Genomic DNA, 23,822 nt, shown 5'->3' with positions numbered 1-23,822 from the left:
AACATATCTATCGGTCCCAAACGCCCCTCTCGATCGGACAAGATCATTTGCACACGCAACCCAAACGCCGGAGTCTGCAAGCTCCTAAATCGTTCGTTCATGCGCGCTCCGCCACACACGTCACATGTGGGAGAACGGCCGCCCCGCTCATCTCTCGAGTCACGCCCTAATGGATTGGTGCTTCCTCCTCCCCAACTGTCTATCCAGCCTCTTCTTCCTTCTTCCGCGTACGTACATAACACCAGGAGATCGCATTGTATCGCAGTACGAGACAAACACCATGTGCGGGTTGCGGAAGCACCAGTGAGGCTCGGGATGCCGAAGATGGCAAAGGCTGCAGGGCTTGATCGAGATGGAGGCTCCACGAACAGGCCAAGCTCGGCGGCGACGACCATGGCTGCGGTGGTCCGGCGATATATCTAGCACAGGGTTGGCTGGCATTGGCAATCGGAGAGCAGCAGGGAGGTGAATGCTGAATCTCGTGGTAGCTGTCAGCAAAACGGAAAGAACAAACTCTGAAATCGCTCACACTCGCTCACTCTGAAAATTGCTGGACAACGACAGTAACCTGAAGAAGTTCGGGAAACGTCAAGAACTGAAGAACAAAGTAGAATTTTTGTGCAGCGCAACTTCTGCTGCTTTTCTGTTTTCACTCTTTATTCTCCTCCACCAAAACGGAGTTTGTTACATGCACAACTGAACGGAACGAGCAACCCGGATCGGCTACTGACCGCGCCATCCCACGATCTGAAACCAGGTCATTCGGCAGCTAAACAAAACTGACAACATGCAGAAGGAAACAGCTATTCTACCGACCGGCCAAAACAACCTTCAGCCAGCCACTACGTTCATGCAAAACAGAAATATAAAATGCTCAAGATTACAAAATATCCAACAATTTCTCCCCCTAATCTTGACGCATCACACTGGAGACAAACCCAGCTTTCCCCTCAGCTCCAAAAATCGGACCTTGCCAAGAGGCTTTGTCAGTATGTCTGCAAGTTGTTCTGCTGAACTTGTGTACTCCACTTCGACCTCCTTTCTTTCAACCCTCTCACGGATGAAATGATATCTTGTATCAATGTGTTTGCTTCTATCATGAAGTACAGGATTCTTGCAGAGATTGATTGCAGATTTGTTGTCAACTTTTAACATGACACAACAGGGCTTCTTCATTTGCAGTTCTCCCAGCAAACGTGCTAACCAAATCCCCTGACAGGCAGCAGTTGTAGCAGCAATATACTCAGCTTCACAAGATGATAATGCAACTATTTTTTGCTTCTGAGACTGCCATGTGATTAAGTTTTCTCCCAGCTTAAACAACACCCCTGTTGTACTCTTTCTATCATCCACATCCCCAGCCATATCACTATCACTATAGCCAACTAGCCGAGGAAATTTCTCTTCTCCCTTTCTGAACTTGAGACCAATATTCAGACTTCCTGCCACATAGCGCAAAATATGTTTCATGGCAGCCCAATGTTCAGCACCTGGATTCTCCATGTATCTACTAAAATATCCAACAGAGTAGGATAGATCAGGCCTTGTATTAACCAAATACCTCAGGCTTCCTATAATGCTTCTAAACTGTGTTGCATCAATGCAATCTTCTACTCCTTTTTTCAGCTTCAGTCTAGCATCCATAGGAACCTGACAAGGATTGCAACCTTGCATCCCAGCCTTCTCTAAAATTCTTCCTGCATACCCAGCTTGGGACATTGTAATGCCTTCTTCAGTCTGTTTAACCTCCATTCCCAGGTAATAGGACAGTAATCCAAGATCACTCATACTAAACATACTTCTCATCTGCTCCTTGAATTTTGCTATTTCTGTCCCCAAAGCTCCTGTAATGATAAGATCATCAACATATACCCCCACCACGAGTCTGGCATTACCTTCCCCTCTAGTGTACACTGCATTCTCTGTTGCACTTCTTACAAAATCCAAATTTGCAAGTGTAGAATCCAGCTTTGCATACCAAGCTCTTGGCGCCTGCTTTAAACCATATAGGGCCTTTTTTAACTTCAGTACTTTGTTCTCCTTGTGCTCAACAACAAAACCAGGTGGTTGGACTACATACACATCTTCCTCCAATTCACCATTGAGAAAAGCTGACTTCACATCCATGTGATGTATTTGCCAACCCTCATGTGCTGCCAAAGCAACCAGCAACCTCACAGTTTCCATCCTTGCTACTGGAGCAAATACTTCTTCATAATCTATGCCTTGTTGCTGAACATACCCCTTTGCCACCAATCTTGCTTTGTACTTCAATATCTCACCTTCGGCACTTCTCTTGATCTTGTAAACCCATTTGAGACCAATTGCCCTATGGTCAGATGGTAAGTCACAGAGGAACCAAGTATTGTTACCTTCAATGGAGCTCATCTCCTCTTCCATCGCCTTCATCCAGCACTGCTCCTTCTCAGCTTCCTTGAAACTGAAAGGCTCCTGCTCCGCTATGAGACACTCGTCGTCGTAGTCGAAATCGAGCACCGGAGTTGTGGTGGCCAGCACATTGTTCACCGTCCGAAAACGGGGAGGAGCTCCATCGCTTTCAATACTGGCATCAGATGGTGGTGTACAGAACTCAACACCGGCAGGTGAGCTTGATGTCACTGGAGACCACACGGGCGCCGCGTCGGGTGTGGCCAGCGGACTTGGTGCGGTTTCAGTTTCCCGTGCGCCTCCATGTTCCACAACCACGTCAGGAACACGATTTCCACCCAGCGGAGTGGAAAAAAACTCCACAGTGAAATCCTCCTCGCCTCCAGTTTGAGTGACCTCCGGATCACGCCATGGCCACATTGCCGCCTCATCAAAGACGACGTCGCGTGACACATAAACTCGCCGTGACACCGGATCATACATCCGATAGGCTTTTGAGCCCTGCTCATAACCAATGAACACCATTCGTGTGCCACGATCATCAAGTTTCCTCAAATTTGGCTTCACTGTCTTGACGTAGCCGACACAGCCAAACACCTTCAGGTGTTAGACCGAGGGACGTCGCCCGTGCCACGCTTCATATGGCGTCACACCATCCAGGCTCTTTGTGGGCGACCGATTCAATAGATACACAGCCGCCACGACTGCCTCTCCCCAGAATTGTGCCGGCATCTCCGCCGCCTTGAGCATAGAGCGAGCAGCAGCGACGACAGTCAGGTTTCGCCTCTCGACGACCCCATTTTGTTGCGGCGAGTATGGAGCCGTGAGCTGGCGACTCACACCCCGATCGGCACAGAACTCAGTGAACTCGACAGAGGTAAATTCTCCTCCCCGGTCGGTGCGCAGCGCCCGCAGTTTTCGGCCGCTTTCCATCTCGACGCCGGCCTTGAACTGCTTGATCGCAGCCGCTGCCTCGTGCTTGCCGGAGAGGAGCCGTATCCACATGAAACGGCTCATGTCATCAACAAGGAGCAGGAAATATTTCCTGCCGCCTGGCGTTGCCGGCGCAATCGGCCCGCACAGGTCGCCATGAACCAGCTCGAGCGCATCCTGCGCCCTGAACCTGGCTTTGTCTGGGAACGGCACTCGTCGCTGCTTGCCGGCGAGGCACCCATCACACAGTTGATCGACGTGGTCAATCACGGGGAGTCCACGGACCATCTCCGCTTGCGCCAATCTCCGGAGGGCCTGGAAATTGAGGTGGCCGAAACGGGCGTGCCAACGCCACGCCGTCTCGGTGCCATTCGCCGCCAAACAGATGGGCCTCGCCATGTTCAACTTCAGAATGTACAGGAAGCTTGGGGAGCGCTTTACCTTGGCAAGCAGTAGACCATCAGGATCACGCAGCGTGCAGACACCATGGTATATGTGAGCATCGTAGCCACGCGCGTCAAGCCGGCCGATGGAGATGATATTCTTGCACAGCTTGGGGATGAAATACACTGCCTCTAGCGAGCGATGATCTCCATTCTTGCACTGGAACAACACGGTGCCGCGTCCCCTGATGTCCACAACTGAGCCATCACCAAACTTCACAGTACCAACAACACCGGTGTCGAGGTCAGCGAATGCCGGTCATATGATTGGTGGCCCCGGTATCCAGGAACCATTCCGTGGTGTTGTCCTCCTCTTCTGCAACCTCATGATCCAGAATCACCTTTTTCTCAGTGAGATGCACCTCGTGCACACCAGGTGTTCGCCCGAGTGTCTCCTCACCGGCGAGAGACACCCCCATGGCGTGAGCCATGAGCAAGGTCGGCTCCTCCTCCCCCTGCGTCAGGTTTACTTCCCCTCGACGTTGGCGCCGCGGCTTGCGGCACTGCCTTGCAAAATGCCCAAACTCATCACAATTGAAACATTTTACCTTGGAGTAGTCACGGCTGGTGTTCCCACTGTTGATCGTCTCCTTCCCCTTCGGTGACCCACCGGCCTTGCCCCGACGGTTGTTCTGGGTGCCAGAGCTGCCCCTGCTCTTGCTACTGCCGCCGGAGCCTTCCTGCTCCTGTTTCCTTGCGCGTGCCTGCCACTGTTCCTCCGTGAGGTAGAGCTTGCCGCCGCCACCTTCCTCCTCATCATCACTGTATGAGTCGACCGTCGACAGCCGCCCAACGAGCTCCTCAAGGGCCATCGTTTTCACGTCGAGAAGCTGCTCGAGGGAAATCGCCACCGGCTTGTACTTCTTGGGCACAACGCGCAGCAGTTTCTTGTTGATGTGTTCGTCTTCCATGACTCCACCCATGTCGCGAATGTCCGCGACGACGGCAGTGAGTCGCATCGCGAACTCCTCCGGTGTCTCTCCATCCTTGAAGCGCATCGCCTCCAATTGGCGACGGAAGCCCTGCTCCTTCGCCTCACGCACACGGTCAACGCCGACCCGCATGGTCTTGATGGCGTCCCACGCCGCCTTCGCCGTGTCATGCTTCGCCAGCCCGCGCAACATCTCGCGCGGCACCGCCTGAAGGATTGCCGAGAGAGCCGCCCGATCGTCGCGGTACTCCGCGTATCCGGGTTCAATCGCCGTCCACAACCCCTGCGCCTGTAGGTTTACACGCATCAACAATGCCCAATCCGGATAATTGGTCCTCGACAGCACCGGGAGGCGAGCAGTGTGCCCAGCATCTCTCCCCTGTGGCACGAGAGGAAGGTTCGCGCCGTCTGCGCCACCCCCCGTGCCGCTGCCACTTGCGCCTCCGCGCCCGCTGCCGCTTCCGCCGCCGCCACCGCCACCACGGCGTCCGGGCGGTGTGTATCGCCCGCCATCATCAGACATCGTCTCAGGACCGTCGTGGTACCGCTCTGATACCAATTGTCAGCAAAACGGAAAGAACAAACTCTGAAATCGCTCACACTCGCTCACTCTGAAAATTGTCGGACAACGACAGTAACCTGAAGAAGTTCGGGAAACGTCAAGAACTGAAGAACAAAATGGAATTTTTGTGCAGCGCAACTTCTGCTGCTTTTCTGTTTTCACTCTTTATTCTCCTCCACCAAAACGGAGTTTGTTACATGCACAACTGAACAGAACGAGCAACCCGGATTGGCTACTGACCGCGCCATCCCACGATCTGAAACCAGGTCATTCGGCAGCTAAACAAAACTGACAACATGCAGAAGGAAACAGCTATTCTACCGACCGGCCAAAACAACCTTCAGCCAGCCACTACGTTCATGCAAAACAGAAATATAAAATGCTCAAGATTACAAAATATCCAACAGTAGCTAGCAATAGCATCGGCTTGAACGAAGGTGGACAGGAGCGGCGTGCGGCTTGACAGTGGTTAGAACAAAGCAGAACTGCAGAGGCACCATCGAAACGACAAGTTTGACATGGTGAGCATGCATGACGATTGAAGTCAGTGAGGTTATGGGCGGCCCTAATCCGCTTAAGCAATAGTTATGTAGAGGTGTAGCAGGCCGAGACGACTTTCTGCTGGTGGTAGAGGAGGTGGGGGGCTATCCCTTTTGCACTTTTAGATGGAGTACAGAAGGAGAGGCAACAGCTGCAGGGTGCTTCGAGCAGATGAGCACGATCGAGTAGATACGGCTCGACACCCTGCTCAGCGAGAACGGAATGTGAATAAGCAGCAACCTGCAGTGCCTGTGCACATGCGCTCGTCCTTTAAATTTTACGATAGGAAGGCTGTTCCTGGAGCACAACAGAAGTACTGTGAGACTGAACCTAACAGGAAAAGCTCAAACTGAAGAGGAGCATTCTTGTCCATTGCGAGTTCAGGAGATCGATGATGTCTCCTTGTGTGCCTACCAAAATAAATGGAAACTTTGTTATATGAGCTTTGTTCCCATCCAGCATTATGTACTGCCCGGTACTGGTGGAGTAGGTACTAAAATAGATCAAGTAGTTCAATTTATTAAGGGTATGATGGGGATCAAAGTCAGGTTCGCTCAAAGCCTCAAACGCATCTCTCCTGCCCCCACTTGCAATTCTCCGTCGTCCTCATCCGCCGAATCCATAAGGAGCGGGTTGCGGCTATTGAGCGCGTCATCAGGGTGCCGCTCGCCGACGTGGTGAGGGAGAACGCGCTCGTGCACCTCACGCCGGCCGCGGCCACGCGCCTCCACCGTCGCGCACGCGGCCATCCCACGGCGGATCGTAGGGGTCTTAGTCCCCTCTGTGGAGTTCCTTCCCTTCGACGGCGACGATACCGTGTGTTAACAGTGAAATTTGGTAAGCCCAAAGTCACCATCGGCTGTTTAGCCGATCGGCTATTTGATCTACTGTTTACATATCTTGTCAGTCGCAGCATCAAACTGACTGGCACGTCCGCATCTCAACAACCTTTGGACCTGCACTGGAGCTAAGCAGATCTCCCAGGCCAGTGTGTGTTTTTCGCATCAACACCCATCCCCGTCGCTCTCCTTCATGCTAGCCTCGTCGAAGCTCGTCATGCTATCCTCGTCGCACGGGGTCGCCTGCTTCTTCGAGTCAGAGCTGGGGGTTCTTCCGACGCCTACTACTTCCTCATCGAGGCAGCTCAGGATGTCCTCCTCGTTGAACTCCGGCTTGTGGAACGACGTGACCACCCACCTCAACTTGTCGCCGGCAGCATCCTTCATGCTCCACTTCCTTTGATTCCTGTACCTGTGGACGAACCACGCGACGCCGAGCAGCAGGATGACGCCGGCGACGATGACGATGGAGGCCGCGACAAGGCCAACTCGGCGATGAAGGCAACATTCCCAACAAGGCCGCGCTGGCCAGCTTGGGCTCTGCAGCCGGTCGAGCACGAATCACCGGTGCACAACCCCGGATTGCTGAGGAAATTGTGCTTGTGCATTTCACCTGCGAACAGAGGAGGCAGGAGTTCAATCCGGATCCAGGACCCTATCATCCATCCAAACAGGCTTAGCCATCCATGCCACGCGAAATTGCATTCTTACCTTTCCACCTCTCTTCACCATGTGGTACCGAATCAGGGACAAGAGTGGTACCTCGCGGTATCGAACTCTGGCAGCCGTTGGATCAGTCTCGATCCAACGATCAGGATTCGGTACCGCCCCTCAGCGCTGGACAGTAAACCCCCCCCCCCCCCTCTTCCAGATCACGCTGTCCTATTCTATTTCCGCTACTATATCGCGTCTGGTTTTGTTTTTGAGATTTTAACGTATGATTAGCAGAAAACATTCTTTTATGAATAAACTACAACAAACATATAACTAGTACAAAACACCCAAAATTACTTGCCAGGTCAAAATATATGTTAAAATGGCTCAAACCACGAAAATTTAACCCTAATCATTAAATATTTATTGCAATTTTAGTATTCCCGTTGCAACGCATGGGCATATTTGCTAGTAAAGAAAATAAAAGAAACCATCTAGATGAGTTAAATGAATCTCAAAAGGGAGCAATCGATAAATTCTTAGGACTAATACTGGTTCTTCTAGAAATCTTGATAAATTGGCTTTAGTTGTTTTCAATAAATTGTTTTGTAGGATTTTTACGGTTTATTTCCTAAGAACTACAGTTGGCTTTGTGCTCAACTTATGAAAAGTATTATTAGGCAATTGGAAATTGGAATGCCAGTTATGACTTATGGATTTTTTTTTATAATATAATAAATTATTATTCACTCTTGCAACGAAAAAAAATATTTATGAGGGCCTCTATCATTATTTCGCCCGAGGGCCTCCAAGAAGTTAGTACCAGCCCTGGTTGTCTGCTCCCCAAACAGCTGAACCGAGTTAATCAATTCTGAGGTAAATTTATCAGAACAATGTTTTCCCCTGTTTAATAAAATGCTTATTTGCACGCACAATATATTTCAACTAGACAGGTACACTATTCACTTTTGAGTTTCCATCTTTCTGATCTTGAGCAAACAACCTTTGAAATGTGCAACGATAGAGCCGCAGAACCACATTAAGGTGTTTGTATCTCTCATCAGTTTGTGGACAGTTTTATCTCCCTACATCAGTATTGGTGCAGCAGGGGAGGAGCTACTACCCGCGGTCGCGAGTCCACTCCGCATGAAACGGGCGCACGGGGCAGCACTACGGCGAGCGGCCTCCGCGACAGAGCAAAGCGACCAATGAGCTATGGCGAGCGGTGGCAGGGCTTGGCGGCCGAATACGAGCATTAGGAGGTCACCGGGAAGCTATGCGCGAGCTACGGGGGGAGTAGGGGAAAGGAAACGGAGGGCGTCACTGTGACGGGAAGGGGGCGCAGGAAGAGAGGCTGACGGCACGAGATGTGATCTGATCGTCTCGGCCTCGGGCCGAGGAGGCCGAGGGAGGGGAAGGAGCGAGTGGCCGTAGTCCACGTCACGCGTCCACGAACGCGCCGGCTCCTCCGGCACGCTCGGCTCAACGGCGGACTACGGCCGTAGTGATTGTAAACATGTGTTGATTATAGGCTGTAGTTTGTAGTTGTTAAACGTGTGTTGATGGTCTCCGCTTAGTGCGCTATGAAAGGTCAGTATGCTACAAGTTTTACAGTGCTATCACCTGACAAATGAACCCCGACTCCGGCATTCAATGACTGACCCAAGTAAATAAGTACAGTAGGTCCTAAGATGGATTGGCCGGAATTACAGTATGAAGTAGCCTACGGTGACCATGAGCAAACGGGTGTAGTGCAGTTCTAAGAAAAACTGGGGTAGTGCAGGTATTCCGTCGACAGAAATTATCTCCCAACATCCAAATTCAGGAAGTCATGCAAATCTCATCACAGGGAGCTGCACGCCAACGGAGATAACCCATGCAAACCAAGGACATTTGAGATATATACATAGCAGACGTTTAATATTTTAGATACCGCCTTTGTGTTTCATTGATACCGACATTCTACACGTGCTGCGACGTTGACTCCGGTGGCCCATTTGTCTTGCACAATAGCCGCACCCAAAGGTAGTGTGAGTAGTTCCTCCATCCCTTTTTAGTCTTCCACAATAGTCACACCCGGAGGGAGTGTGAATATTTTCTCCGTAACACGTGGATCATCAAGGCCCTAAAGACAACAAATACACAAGGAGGGAGTTATAATAATGAAGTAACCAGTTGACGAACGTTCCATTAGTGCTCCCTCCGTTTTAGGTTATAAGACGTTTTGACTTTGGTCAAAGTCAAACTACTTCAAATTCAAGTTTGACTAAGTTTATAGACAACTATAGTAATATTTATAATACCAAATTAGTTTCATTAAATCAATAATTGAATATATTTTCATAATAAATTTGTCTTGCGTTAAAAATGTTATTATTTTTTCTACAAACTTAGTCAAATTTGAAGCTGTTTGGCTTTGACCAAAGTCAAAACATCTAATAACCTGAAACGAAGGTAGTAGAGGTACCATCCCTCACAAAAACATTACATTATCTCCCCCCCCCCCCCAACTCCAAAAAAAAAAAAAAAAAACATGACATTACCTTGAACATACGCCTTAACTTAGCCTCCTTGGCTTTCACCTGTAAAAGAGGGGAAACTCATGTAATTAAATTTCCCTAAAAAACTATAATTAAACTCTTAAGCAACAAAAATGGTAAGCTTGCCAACAGACAAAATCAACATACGTATTTATCATCGTCGTCAGAGTCACTCCACTGTCCAAAACATCCATAGGGCAAATATGCATCCAAGTGACCAGCAAAGTATTCACCAGTGTCAGGGTGCTTCATGTCAGCAGTTCCATTGTTGGTACAACCTTTACATGGTTTACCTTAATTTCAAAAGAAAAGGACAGTTAATTGCCAAGTAATCAACCAGATACACACACCCAATAGTAATCAAATAATTGAAGATAAAAAAATGTGTGATTAACTTAAGTAAATATATTACAAATATATACAAGGATATTGATAATGGATGAAATGACACAAGAGGAAACAAACAGATAAATACAGTAAAATTATAGTACAGTACTACCGTTAGAAAAAAAAACATTTACAAGTATATATCGCAAATAAGTTCAAGGTAGCGAGACCAACAGTAATTTAACAATACTTTATTAAGATAGAAGTACTCTATACCATTATCAATAGGATTAATCACGCAGAAACAGCTGACCACCATTTCTTCATAATTTCCTTTTCCCATACATTTGACTTCCACAAAGAACAGATTGTCACTAGTAGAGTCGAAACCATCATCTTCTTTAGTCTTTGCAGTGAAATTGAGATGATAGTACCACATATGGTTCTCACAAAGTGGTTGGTAGTGCAAAACGTCTTTGAGTTTAAGTGCCAAATCCTAAAATAAAAAGGATGGATCAGATAGGCAATCCTACTTCCTCCGTTTCATATTATAAGACTTTCTAGCATTATCCACATTCTTATAGATGTTAACGAATCTAGACATATAAGTGTATAGATTCATAAGTGTATAGATTCATTAACATATGTATGAATGTGGGCAATACTAGAAAGTCTTATAATATGAAACGGAGGGAGTACATAATAAGATAAATAAGACAGTGCAACCAAGGCAGAAGGACAGAGAATGAGATAGAGAGAAAGCAAACCCCCAAAAGATTGTGATCATCATTATACTTGTCCACTAATGCTTGGATGAATTGGTGCATTCTCTTTTTGGCTTCCCAAGTCGCAAATGATTTTGTACGCCTCTTAATTGTGCCATCAGGCCAGTAAAGGCATCGCCGTATAACATTCTCCATTGAAGAGATATCATCATTTTGCCCTATGTGCCTAGTTTAAATCAGAGCATCCGATACGATTAGTGGATTGTACTTCCTAAAAAATGGAGAACACAAAATAATACCAAGAACTCATTCAATGTTATCAGTCCTAGCTTGCATCAAAAGCTCCCAAGTGACCCTCTAAAATAGATTAAGGTGGTAACAGAAACCGAAACAAAAGAATGAAATGACTGTTTACAAGCCTGTTCCCAAGGCATTTTTTAAGATATCCCTTCTGTTATTCTAGACCCCAAGCTCATTTGGAACCTATTGTTAGGAAATCTTTTTTTTCTTTACTGCTGAGGAAAGGCTAACCAATCATATAAATTACAATTAAAAGAAAAATATAGCTACATACAAAGTGGTCTCATAACATCTATATGCACTTCATAATTCTCAGCTATGCTAATGACTTGTGCTATTTCAGCAACTCCCACAGAAATACAGTTATAAAATTTTCCATTAACTTTAATTACTCTCAAAACAAGAATTTTAAAAACTAACATATGCTTGTATTTCTTCTAATCAATGTGTCAATTTATATGTAGTTTAACTAAAGGCCATTCGTCGTTATCATGATTCATACTTTTAAAACTGCATTATGTTCCATCACCTATACTATTATAGCATCAGCCATGTATCCTTGTTTGAATATAATCAGCTGCAAGCATACACATCAAACAAAAGAAATGAAATAATAAAAATCTAAATAGCAGTCGAGGAACTTTACATTTTTGGATCCCGATGGTCCTCAAGATAGCGATCAATAGCCTTGTCAGCTTCCTGTGAGCTTTGAAATGGCCCACCCACATCAGGATATGTGTGGAAAGATCCCTGAAGATCAACCCTGATGTAAAATATGAGTCCCCAATCTTTCACATGTCGGGCCCAGACGTGTGATGCCGGAGATGAGGAAAGGCAGCTTCCTGATGGTGGCAAGACCTCGGTGTCCTGAGCTACTGCATCTGCTTGCTGACAGGATGAGGAAGTAGCAGCGATGTAAGATGGCACATGCCCCTCCTTTGCATACCTGATATGGAACAAGCAAGCTAAATGAGTAGAAGAAGAATTTATTATTATCTTAGGAGACATAAAAACCATAGGCATATTACCACGGTGAGATGACAGTTGAAGGAACTATCTATCTAAAATAGGAAATATTTTGCCACACATTTCGCAGGCATAAAGTCATATTTTTTTGGCACAGTTAAAAGCCTATGAATCAGGTTTGTCAACAAGAAAGCATACTAAAAGGCACAGAAAACATAAATAGGCTCATAGATGCCAGCTGTCCATTCAATGACCATTTTGTCAGTTTCATATCTCTGGTATTCTTACTGGCCTATTACCATATTTGAGAAGAACATAAGTGGCTAATCCACAGCGGGAATATTATACAAACTAACTAATAGGCTGCAATGCAGAACATCACACTTACCCAATACACAATTTACAGTGTCAAAATAAATTTTTCATGCCTAACTGTTATGGTGTCATTTCAATTTGGCATGCAACATGTCATCATGATAGATCATGCATAACTATAAATTCATAAAAGCAGTTCCTACAAATTGAAGCTAAATCCATGATTTGGATCAGACTGAGAAACAGCAAACCACCATAATCAGAGTATAGAAAAACTAGTGATAACAGTTGTCACTTGTACTCCCTCCATCGCAGATTAGAGGGCGCACATTTTTTTTCTATGCCGTCCCAAAACAGAGGGTGCACGATCTTATCCTTTTGCACTCACCGTTGAATGCTTTGGGAAGATGGGAAGAACTAATTAGTTGCGCAAATCAAATATGCATTACCAACAGAATTTTTGCATGCATGCCATGAATCAATTGTTGCATGCTTGCGATTTATTAGGGGTAAGAGAGTATTTGTTTTCCTCACGACCAGTTTTCTTGGTCTTATATAAAAAAAATATCACACCCTGTAAATGGGACGGAGGGAGTAACATTCATTATTAATGAAAAAAACAGTGTTGAGGAATGTAGAAAATGCATTCATAATTCGAAGTTGGATTGATAGAGCCCCACGAGGAAAAGAAAAAGAATTTCCTAGCTTTGTACAGAAAAAATGGTGTAGGACAAAAAAATCTTCTGGTAACTATATCGGACTGAAATACATAGAGATCAATACGATAGCCCTCTCTCCCTAACCATCCAAGAATCAAAATCAAGTAAGCCCTCTCTCCCTAACCATCCAAGAATCCAAATCAAGTAAGCAAGACCCTTCATAACCATTTGGCCTATGTATAACCTTCGACTAGATCAGCAACAGAAAAAGACCTAAGTATACCCTTGGACTAGATCAGCAACACAAAAAGAATGATAAGGGAGAAGGACTGCGGTGGTCATACAGCGGATCGGCGCGCGCTTTTGCAGATGCAGTCTCAACCACATGTTCCTCCTCCTGATATCTGAAGAGTAACAATTTCAAGCGAAGATGAGTGAAGAAATTGTCGCCAAAGAAAACAAAATTAGGATGGTCTATATACGTAATTTCAATCCAATCCAAGCAACAGATAAAACAAAACGATTCGACTTTCGACTGGATCGTTCCGAACCGAAACAGAAAACAAATAGTAATCGAGAGAGAGGGAGAGGGAGAGGCAGACATACGGTGCGCGCGAGCGAGTAGGACTGAGACGGCTGTCGCGGCGACGGCGACGGCGCCGGCTGTATGTGCGAAGCAGTGGCATGGGGTTGGTGGGGTGGAAGAAGCGGGATTAGGGTTCGGTGATTTGGGGAGAGGAACGCAGAGGAGATTTCTAGGGTTTGGATCCTGGAAGAGGGAGGGGAACTGGAATGGGAAGACGGAGAGTATTACGACGGTTTCGCACTTATATCTCCTCGTCGTCCCCGAGGGCATAAGAAAACGGCAGAGGCGTCATCACCTTCCGGCCCAAACCACGGGCCTCCAATCCCGTTCTGGGTCAAATTCTCTATGGGCCACGTATTCGTGGCAATGCCATCTTGTGGCACCCCCACGCCAGGAGAATTTACTATTTGCCACTCTCTCAAAATGCCAGTGTTCAGATGCCACTCTCTCAAATTTTCATTCCCAAATGCCACCCGGGCCCACATGTCAGCCTCACTTTCCATTCAAACAAAAGTGATGCGGGACCCGATGCTGAGTGAGGCTGACATGTGGGCCCGGGTGGCATTTGAGAATGAAAATTTAGGAGAGTGGCATTTGAGCATTGTCATTCTGAGAGAGTGGCAAATAGTAAATTCTCCCGCGAGAAATGAACTCTGGCAAGGGGAAAAACTCGAAGCACTTGATCGGTCGGATTCTGCAAAATTATGGGCCGAAGGAGGATCATATATGGGCTGAAAATTGCGATCAACTACGTGCTGGAATTACCATAACCTCTGGGCCGAAATTACGAGCACGTATGGGCCGAAACTACGCGCAACCATGGGCTGAAAATACGATTTGAGCGAAACTATAGTTCGTGTGGGGTTATTTGGTTTGCTCCCAAAGTTTGCCAAAGGTTGCCACACCTCATGTTAGGCAAGTTTAACCAAGTTAGCATATTGTTTGGTTCATAGCCACACTTGTGGCAAGATTCCTTCTCATCTATTAGGGCCCCACATGTCATCAACTCACTAAAGTGAGGCACAATCCAAATTTGCTAGCTAAGGTGTGGCCCACTTTTTGTAAGCCACAACTTAGGCAAGTGTGGCATAAAAAGTATGGTGAATGGTGGCAAACTTAGTATAGCATCCAAACAGCCTTCGCACCATACTTTTTATGCCACACTTGCCTAAGTTGTGGCTTACAAAAAGTGGACCACACCTTAGCTAGCAAAATTGGATTGTGCCACACTTTAGTGAGTTGATGACATGTGAGGCCCTAATAGATGAGAAGGAATATTGTCACAAGCGTGACTATGAACCAAACAATATGCTAACTTAGTCAAACTTGCTTAACATGAGGTGTGGCAACTTTTGGCAAACTTTGAGAGTAAACCACATGCTCAAAAAATAGTCACCCCGCTCATTGTTTACAAGATGAATAGTCCAAGATATATAAAGTCCAAGATAGTGTAGACAAAACCAAAAAAAATATATAAAGGACACACTGCCTGATCATTCGTATAAATAGATAGCAACCATCTAAACAATTGATCATGACCTTATACAATAAATTAGTTAAATCCGGATGGTGGGAATATAGTTCCTTCATAACAATTGTATCATCAGATACCCTAAAGCAAATACAAAGATCGGCACAAAAACTGCATTCTACTCCTTCCCATCTTTCACCCTCTCATGAAAGGTATCTTCGAAGAAAATTAACATATGCTCAAATTTTGTTTCTGGCTAAACATAGATTCAGTCACAACTCACAAGAGAGCGTAAGGGGCTGCAACGAATTCACTAAAGCGCTGTCCTTTTAGTCTTCCATTCCAGTGCTTTTCTCAGTCTTGCTTGCATGATAGTCACGCCCGGTGGAAGTGTGAATAGTTCCTGCATAACACGAACACCTGGGTCATCATTACTCATCAAGGCCCTAAACAGAATGAATACACAAAATCAATTAACCAACATCATGTGTACAAAGGGTACCAAACCGCCCAAATTATGGCATTACCTCGTACATAGGCCTAATCTTACTTTGCATTTCTACCATACAGAATTTTCATCTTGTATTTTAGGAAGTTAATCTCTTGGGTCATCCTTTAATTAAATGGATATTATTGTGGTTGTGCTCAGACCTTTTGCATTCTTTGAGCATTGCAAATTTAATTCCTGCAATGGGGTTAACTACCACAAGTTCAAATTGAAAAGCAATTCCTTACTTCATCTTGAGCTATTCCATGAAAGAATATCGTCCAAACTGCTTTAAAATCACAATACTTGATTCTACAACTGATGTTTGAACTTTATATGCGGGTATAGTGAACAAGAAGCGTGATAAGAAGGTTCCAAAGAGAAACCATAAATCAGACAGGGATAAACTTAAGCTGGACAAGCAGAATGACCTCTGTACTGAGCTGGGAAACTTGCTATGTGTTTGCTTCATAGGTGCAAATCCATAAACATGATTTCAGATTGCATAATTGCATTACAGCATTTGGATTTGTCTTTATGAAAGTGCTTATTTTATGTCGTCCATCCAGCACATACTTTCCATACTGCTAGAGACAGCCATTTGTAAGCTTGTAGTTGGTTATCTCTAACTACATTTTATGATTGATGGTAGAAGCTCGGACAACCGGATCCTAGGTTGATGTCAGAAATACTAGAAATGTAACAGCCGGCATGGACTTAGTTTAGTATTTACATTATCATCTGCCATAACCTGACATATACCACTGACCTGTAATACCAAAAACAAAAATGTGTCATACTGTCACTGAGTGCAAGTATCCTCATGCATACCATTTGTCTATGATAGGTTTTAGTTTTCTAAGTTCCAAAACTATATTTTCTTGAATATGAAATTATATTTTCTTAAGCAATGTGCAAGCTCTTTTCCAGAACCAGACAGGCAGAACAATGAGAAGGCATGTGTACTGGGTGAAACTACACAAATACTAAAAGATTTATTACTTTCACTAGTGGAATCTCTCTGAAAGGAGAATAGTGCCTTGAAGAATTAATCTCATTATGAAAGGCTGTAAGATCTTTCGAATCGAAATATCCTATTCAGCTCATTGCGAATTAGTAGTTAAATTATTTACTTCCTTATTAATTTGATAGTCTGCTGCTAGTAATATGGACACAAAAATGTAAGTACATATTTTCACTTTAAGAGTTCGTTTAGAGGGGTCCAATTCCAGTGGTTGTTAAATTCATGCCACTATGGTGATAGCTTCATGCAAGAATATGTCAGCCTCAGATTCATGCCACTATCATTATTCAGAAAATAATGCCACCTTACCGCTGATTCATAATCATACCTTCCATGCTACGAAACAGGTTGCATTGGAAAGAAATGAACTGCACGACGATAACAGTATGCTTCATAGTGAAATCTTGGAGCTTCAAAACAAGCTTAGGAGTTACGACGCAGATGGAAGGCAGTCCTGTTTCGAGTCACGTAAATACTAGACCAGCTCTAGGAGACCCTATCGCACAAGCGGGATTGTTCCCAGTACATCGCGTGCCACATTTATCAGAATATCGGTCATCACAACTGACATAACAGCAGCATTTCCTCAGCAGCAGCCAGTTGTCATTGAGCAGCACTATGGCACCACACCAAGTGAGCTACAGCTCTTCCCAGAGTCTACAACAAGTGAAGACAGTGAACCATCGCAAGAACATGGAATTTCTGATCATGTGACACGGCCCCAGGCAAAGTACCCAACACCAACGGCCACTTTGACAGTAAACCTGTTTCCAGTCCTTCCAGGAAGACAAGATCAGCAGTGTAGCAGTGGTACTACTGGCACTAGCGAGGAAGACTGTACAGGCAGATCTTAGGTACATAACAAGAGATCCACACCACGATTTGAGAATTCCTTACTTTCAACTTTTAATTCTTGCCTTCTGAAGTTTAGCAAATGTGCAATACAATATTTGCAACTGTGCTCATGGTTAGTATGATTTTCTTTTCAAGCAAGGGTTGATCTTGGCATAATCCAGTGTTAGTCACTTATACGGAAGGTATGGCTTCCAATTGAGAATCACGCCGAGATTCAGATAGATACCTCACCAAGACACTTCTATGGAGCTGCAACCTGGTTCCTTCTTGTCCTTGACAATTTTCTGATCTTCTGAATCTCTGACATGTGCAATCTCATCCCATCGGCTTTCCAATGCATATGTATTTGACAAAAGAATGGCATCTGATGGATGGTAGTCGTCCATGTTATCCAACCGTGCCTGCACCATCCTCCCCAGGTTGGCATTGCCATGGACTCTGCAGGCCGCAAGCAAGGCTCTCCATGCTGTGGCATCACTCTGGGAAGATAGGCTCGCTATGAGCTCATAAGCTTCATCCAACCGCCCCGCCCTTCCCAGGAGATCGATGATGCAGCCATAGTGTTCAGTGTTAGGGAAGATGCCATATTGCAACACCATGCTCTCCATGAACTTCTTCCCTTCCGACACCAACCCACCATGGCTACAGGCATTCAGTACCGCAAGAAAGGTGACCTCGTTAGGCACCACTCCATCTTCTTCCATGGAGCGAAACAGGGAGATCACTTCACCTGCCTGTCCATTAACACCGAAACCCATGATCATCACTGTCCATGCCTTCACATCCCTTTCTTGCATCGCGTCGAAAACCGCCACCGCCTCACTGGGGTACCCGCACTTGAAATACATATCCATGAGAGCTGTGCCAAGTGCAGTGTCAAGCTCAAGTCCTGCTTCTAGCGCAATCTCGTGAAGGCGACGGCCGGCTGCCATTGCCCCAGATGCTCCACAAGCAGACAGCACACCCACAAGAGTCCCTGAGCTTGGCCTCACTCCCTCCAGCCTCATCCTATCCACCAAGCCCATTGCCTCCTCAACTTGCCCTGCCTCAGCATAGCCATCCACCATACAATTGTACAGCACCAGGTCCCTCTTGGTCGCCTCATCGAACACCTTCCTGCCACACTCGACGCTCTTCTCTCTCACATACATCCCAACCATTGCAGATGCCACCTTTGCATCCCTGCAGAACCCCACCTTGATGCAGAATCCATGCACAGGCTCAGCTTGCCACCCACACCGGATCATGGTGACCAACGCCGTCACACTGACGCCCACACTGCAGCACATCATCTCACTGAACATATCCACCGCTTTGGTTACCTCCCCCGCCCTGACATACCCTCCAATAACCGTGTTCCACGACACGGCGTCCCGTTCCGGCATTTCATCGAACACCCTCCGCGCGTCCGCCATTCCCTCGCCGCCACCACCGCCACAGCAGCAGTAGAAGTGGCACAGGGCGTTCCCAAGGCTAACGACGCCCGAGAACCCGTACCGCACGACGAGCGCGTGCACCTGCCTCCCGAGCGAGGCCGCGGCGGCGTCGCCGTCGGGGCCCCGCTTGGCGCAGAGCGCGAGCAGCGGCTGGAACGCGAACTCGTCCAGAGCGGGGAGGCGCGCCCGCGCGGAGGCGAGGACGGACAGCGCGGCGGCCAGCGAGCCGCCGGCGGAGGCGGAGAGCGCGCGGAGGAGCGCGGTGTGGTGGAAGAGCGTCGGGGTGGGGATGGCGGCGAAGAGGGAGAGCGCGTAGGGGAGCGGCGCGTGCGGCGAGGCGAGCAGCTTGGCAGAGGGGAAGGCGTGGTGCGGGAAGAGGGAGGACTTGATCATGGCGGCGTGGAGCTGGAGGAGGTCGCCGGCGCGCGACGCCGACTTGAGCAGCGCCGCGATCTGGCGCCCCCGCCGCCGCAGCTGCATGGCTCCGGCGATCAGCGGCCGTTCGTCCGCCATACCAAGTAGTATGGGCCTCACCGGAGGTGGCAGTCCACGTTTCGGCCCAAGTGGTATGGGCCGGCAATCACGTTCCGGCCCAATGGTTCGCCTCAATTCTAAAGAAAAGTTGCCAGCAAAATTTGAAGGTGAAGGGTCAAATCTGACGTGAAAATTTGAAATCTCAGTAAGTATGAACTTTCGGAAGAACCTTCTTGAGATCTGTCCACCTAACTAAAACAAATTGCTTTTGAGGAGAATTGCTTTTGAGGAGGTAGATCGTCTCAGCTACTCCCTTCGTTTAAAAATAAACTAATAGGATTGGACGAGATAGATATATCGTTGTAGTAGAAAATACCTCATTTAATTTTAAGTTAATTTATCTTAAAACGGATAGAGTACCGGCTAGTCTTTCGAAGAAAGTGCCCTCCATGGATCACTACCAAATTACCATTATCAGCAAGCACGCACTGTCCGAAAAACGGCAATGCTCTCAAAAGAGATTCACCTTTCTTTCTGAGAAACTGCCTTGCAACTGTCGTTGGCACAGTGGATCAGTATACAAATACAAATTTGGGTAAAAACAAACATATCCAGATCTGAAAACCAGCACAAAAACGGCGTTCCACCCTTGGACTACGCCGTGCCGTAAAGAATGAGGCTAGCACACACAAAGATCTCGAGTTCATCTCCTCTTTTTTCTCCCTTATATTTTTTTTTCTGCACGAAACTAGTGGGCCCATCCACGCAATTTCCCGCAGCCCAAATCGAGCCCAATCTGACGGTTGAGAAGGATCGAAACGGAGCAAACTCTTACTATATTTATTTATCTCCTCAAAAAATCTGTTCAGTTTTCAGTTCGCTCGATTCCGGGTTCTTGATTTCGTCCTCACCACGCCACGCCAACGGATTTGCGTGCTTCCCCGCGAAGGATTTCCGCGCAATGTAGGTTCGCCTAACAAATCCGGGAGTTCTTTTGATTCGTCGTGGTTTTTATTATGTTTATTATCTCTATACGCTCTTATTTTTCGGCAATCGGTTGCTCTCCTCCCCCCAAATTCTCATCTTCAGTTCTTGCGAGGGCTTTTTTTCTTTCCAGATTGTGGTGGGCGACTCTGTTAAACCCTATCTCTCTTTCTTCTTGAGCGGAATCGAGAGATTGCTGATTTTTTCTTGTTGATTTGTTCTGCAGCGAGTGGAGAGAGGGGAGGGAAGAGATTGATTAAGAGGAGGAGGACATGGGGGCGTTCTGCTCCAAGCAGAATCCGTCGGGGCAGCAGCCGCACTGCTGCAACCACAGCAGCAGCAGCAATGCCGCGCCGAAGGGGAACAATCGGTTCGCCAAGTTCGGCGATGATTACCATACCCTAGAGCAGGTGAGATTAATTCGGTCCCTCCTGATGCATGCATCTGTTCTTGCTTGCGAAACTGCTCATTTGCTGCCGGGTACACAGTGCTATGTGTGGGCATTGCTGTTTACTTCTGAATAGTTGTGTGGTGTTTATCATGTGATCTAGTCAATGATGGTGCTGTACTTGAATGGAAATGGATTTGTTCCTGTTCAGGAATAAGTTCTTTCACACATATATGTTGGTGGGAGGTTTGGGTGTACTAAACTACTATTTCCTGTCTATCAGTTTGATATCAAGTTCCTCCTTGGTATCATCTTATACTCATGCTGTTCATATGTCGTGAGAATAGATTGTTCATGTCCTGCAAAGTAGGTGCCTCTTAGATGTATACAGTTTTGCAGTTTGCCCTGGTTCTTCAAGTAAAAGTAAAATTATCACTACCATAAGAATTAATAATTATGCTTGGTCTAAAGAAAGAATTAGATACAGTGAAATCTCCTGTATCCCTAGGCGGACTAAATTTACTTAAGAAAGGAGTATGCACATGTTTACAAAGTTCCAACTTCGACAAGAAGCTGTCGAAGTGAAAGGATGTTGTCACAGGGGCAACTTCCCAAAAGAAAAAAAAACATTTTTTTTCAGGACAACTAGATTTTTTTTTTCATAGGCTCTTCTGTTCCCCTTCAGCACATGTGACATAAGACATATTTCTTTTGTTATACTGAAGTATGATATCATGTTGTTTTCCTTAATCTAGGTAACTGATGCTCTTGCACACGCTGGTCTTGAGTCATCAAATCTGATTGTTGGGATTGATTTCACCAAGTCCAATGAATGGACAGGTTTGTTCAAGTTTATCGGTGCACTGCTTCCTGAACTTTGATCAACTCATCTTCAGGCTTATTGTTTCTTCTTAGAAAAGAGCTGATGGTTTCTAATTATATGCAGGCAGAGTTTCCTTCAACAACCAGAGCCTGCATTCTCTGGGCCATATCTCAAACCCATATGAGCAAGCCATATCTATCATAGGGCAAACTCTTTCACGATTTGATGAGGACAACCTGATACCATGCTATGGATTTGGTGATGGTCAGTTCATTAAATCTCTCGACATGCTTCATTTTGTACATAGAAGTTATGCAAATTTTTAATACTAAGTTTATGCTACAGCTACTACACATGACCAGAAGGTATTTAGCTTCTATCCTGACAACAAACCATGTGATGGTTTTGAACAAGCACTTGATCGGTACAGAGAAATTGTTCCACAACTACGTTTGGCTGGTTGGTTCATCTTCTGCTTGAGTTTCAATTAGAAGACATCGATATTCATTCAACTGATATGTTTCGATTGTTCTCAACAGGCCCCACTTCATTTGCACCGATGATTGAGACAGCTATTGGAATTGTGGATAGTAGTGGTGGCCAGTATCATGTCCTACTTATAATTGCAGATGGACAGGTTTGTTCTGAAATGAGTACCTAAGTCTGCCAGCATGAATAATTTGACATATGATATCTGGTCTAACCGTCTAATGAATTTACAACTGCACCGTTCTTGATATGTTTTCGTTGAAAATTTGCATAGGTTACACGCAGTGTTGACACAGGTAATGGGCAGCTGAGCCCTCAGGAAAGGGAGACTATAGATGCCATTGTGAAAGCCAGGTAATCATATGCTTAGCATTTCCGTGTTTAGTGTTACTATCATGTTAGTAACTAATATATTGCCATGTTGAGCTCTTACATTCAACTCAAACATGACTTTTTTTTTCAGTGACTACCCTTTGTCAATTGTGCTTGTTGGAGTTGGCGATGGGCCATGGGATATGATGAGGCAATTCGATGACAACATCCCTTCTCGTGCGTTCGACAACTTCCAGGTATGCTCTGTTGTTAATGGGTTAAGTGACAGCCCATATTTAGCATAATCATGGGAAATACTAATATGACAGTGCGATGCAGTTTGTGAACTTCACAGAGATCATGTCAAGACCTGTTCCTGCCAGCAAAAAGGAGGCAGAATTTGCTCTTTCAGCATTGATGGAGATCCCAGAACAGTTCAAGGCAGCAATAAACCTCCAACTTCTTGGGTATTTTACTGTCTAAATCAAAATCATAACACTTCAGAAAACCCAGAATCCTGGTATTTTTCAGCAATGACCTTGTCCTTTTTTTGGGTGCAGAAAACGTCGAGGATTTCCACATCGAACAGTGTTACCTCCACCTGTGAGGGATTTCCAACAATACTATGGGTGCTCAACAGTCAAAGAAACGCAATCTACTAGCTATGGGTCGCTGCAGAAAAAGACATCAGCACCTAAACAGGATAGTGACATAGGTGATCAGGTACTTTCTTGAAAACAGATCCTATGTTGAACTTGTGTTTTGCAGATAGTATATGCTTTCATATATGCGTCAAGCCGTCAACTTTGTCATGTTTGTTAATTTGATGCCATGCTGAACTTGTGTTTTGCAGACTTGTCCAATCTGCTGGTTGGAAGCAAAGAACCTTGCTTTTGGATGTGGGCATCAGGTATGAAAATTACTTGAAAATGTATATAAAGATTCAGATGTAAATACTAAACTGATGAGACCTTGGAATGCAGACGTGCTCGGACTGCGGGAAGGATCTGAAGGTTTGCCCCATTTGCCAGAGGGAAATCTCCACAAGAATTAGGCTCTACTGAAGTTGAGAATCTATACGCAATTGGCACTTTTTAGCATACACTTACACTTTTTGTTCCTTATGATTTAAGATTTTGCAAGAGGGAGCACTAGCTGTAAATACAGTTTATCAGTGTTATAGAATACTCATGGTATTCAAACTAGTACTGGTCATTTTGGATAGCATTTGTGAAATGAATGTTCCTATCATTTTGGATAGCATTAGTGTTCCTATCAAATAGTTCTATTCTTTAGTTAGTATCCTTGTTTTCAATCTTATCGTTTGTCAAATGAATGTTCAAGGGTACGTCATCTCTCATCTATGCTAAG

At 45.7% G+C, this 23,822-nt stretch overlaps 3 protein-coding genes and 1 pseudogene across 6 annotated transcripts; 2 read left to right on the top strand and 2 right to left on the bottom strand.

Moving 5' to 3' along the window:
* Positions 1-8,914: 8,914 nt before the first annotated feature.
* LOC9269993 (uncharacterized) lies at positions 8,915-13,924 on the bottom strand. Its single transcript, XM_015795466.3, has 8 exons — positions 13,729-13,924; positions 13,467-13,526; positions 11,829-12,128; positions 10,925-11,108; positions 10,434-10,653; positions 9,978-10,123; positions 9,834-9,872; positions 8,915-9,415 (listed from the first exon to the last, which is right to left on the bottom strand). Exons 1-8 carry the CDS (start codon positions 13,806-13,808, stop codon positions 9,344-9,346), a joined length of 1,101 nt encoding a protein of 366 aa, XP_015650952.1. The 5' UTR covers positions 13,809-13,924; the 3' UTR covers positions 8,915-9,343.
* A 1,235-nt stretch (positions 13,925-15,159) lies between these two features.
* Positions 15,160-19,529, bottom strand: LOC107278666 (pentatricopeptide repeat-containing protein At1g26900, mitochondrial). Of its 2 annotated transcripts, none has more exons than XM_015795603.3 (2): positions 17,000-19,529; positions 15,160-15,582 (listed from the first exon to the last, which is right to left on the bottom strand). In XM_015795603.3, exon 1 carries the CDS (start codon positions 19,492-19,494, stop codon positions 17,773-17,775), a length of 1,722 nt encoding a protein of 573 aa, XP_015651089.1. In that variant the 5' UTR covers positions 19,495-19,529; the 3' UTR covers positions 15,160-15,582; positions 17,000-17,772. The 2 variants fall into 2 exon arrangements, with proteins under 2 accessions (XP_015651089.1, XP_015651088.1); XM_015795602.3 differs by having other exon boundaries at positions 17,019-19,529.
* Positions 16,921-17,559, top strand: LOC107277607 (transcription factor BHLH062-like; annotated as a pseudogene).
* A 793-nt stretch (positions 19,530-20,322) lies between the features above and the next one.
* LOC4345919 (E3 ubiquitin-protein ligase RGLG2) lies at positions 20,323-23,799 on the top strand. Of its 3 annotated transcripts, none has more exons than XM_015795605.3 (12): positions 20,323-20,418; positions 20,666-20,849; positions 21,583-21,667; positions 21,774-21,914; positions 21,996-22,109; positions 22,190-22,287; positions 22,414-22,493; positions 22,603-22,708; positions 22,791-22,918; positions 23,012-23,174; positions 23,305-23,361; positions 23,435-23,799. In XM_015795605.3, the coding sequence occupies exons 2-12, from the start codon at positions 20,712-20,714 to the stop codon at positions 23,513-23,515; spliced, it is 1,191 nt and encodes a 396-aa protein (XP_015651091.1). In that variant the 5' UTR covers positions 20,323-20,418; positions 20,666-20,711; the 3' UTR covers positions 23,516-23,799. The 3 variants fall into 3 exon arrangements, with proteins under 3 accessions (XP_015651091.1, XP_015651093.1, XP_015651092.1); XM_015795607.3 differs by having other exon boundaries at positions 20,323-20,422; XM_015795606.3 differs by lacking the exon at positions 20,323-20,418 and adding an exon at positions 20,446-20,578.
* The last annotated feature ends 23 nt before the right edge of the window (positions 23,800-23,822 follow it).

Source organism: Oryza sativa, chromosome 8 (assembly GCF_034140825.1).
Source record: "Oryza sativa Japonica Group chromosome 8, ASM3414082v1".
Taxonomy (NCBI): Eukaryota; Viridiplantae; Streptophyta; class Magnoliopsida; order Poales; family Poaceae; genus Oryza; species Oryza sativa.
This window is presented reverse-complemented; position numbering and strand designations above follow the sequence as displayed.

Bases quoted from the DNA above. Each gene is read 5' to 3' on its own strand.
- LOC9269993 (XM_015795466.3), bottom strand. From the start codon at position 13,808: ATGCCACTGCTTCGCACATACAGCCGGCGCCGTCGCCGTCGCCGCGAC. The intron at 13,527-13,728 runs GTATGTCTGCCT...GTTACTCTTCAG, and splicing joins CCTACTCGCTCGCGCGCACC to ATATCAGGAGGAGGAACATG. The intron at 12,129-13,466 runs GTATGACCACCG...GTTCCATATCAG, and splicing joins AAAGCGCGCGCCGATCCGCT to GTATGCAAAGGAGGGGCATG.
- LOC107278666 (XM_015795603.3), bottom strand. From the start codon at position 19,494: ATGGCGGACGAACGGCCGCTGATCGCCGGAGCCATGCAGCTGCGGCGG.
- LOC4345919 (XM_015795605.3), top strand. From the start codon at position 20,712: ATGGGGGCGTTCTGCTCCAAGCAGAATCCGTCGGGGCAGCAGCCGCAC. The intron at 21,915-21,995 runs GTCAGTTCATTA...TTTATGCTACAG, and splicing joins ATGCTATGGATTTGGTGATG to CTACTACACATGACCAGAAG. The intron at 23,362-23,434 runs GTATGAAAATTA...CTTGGAATGCAG, and splicing joins CTTTTGGATGTGGGCATCAG to ACGTGCTCGGACTGCGGGAA.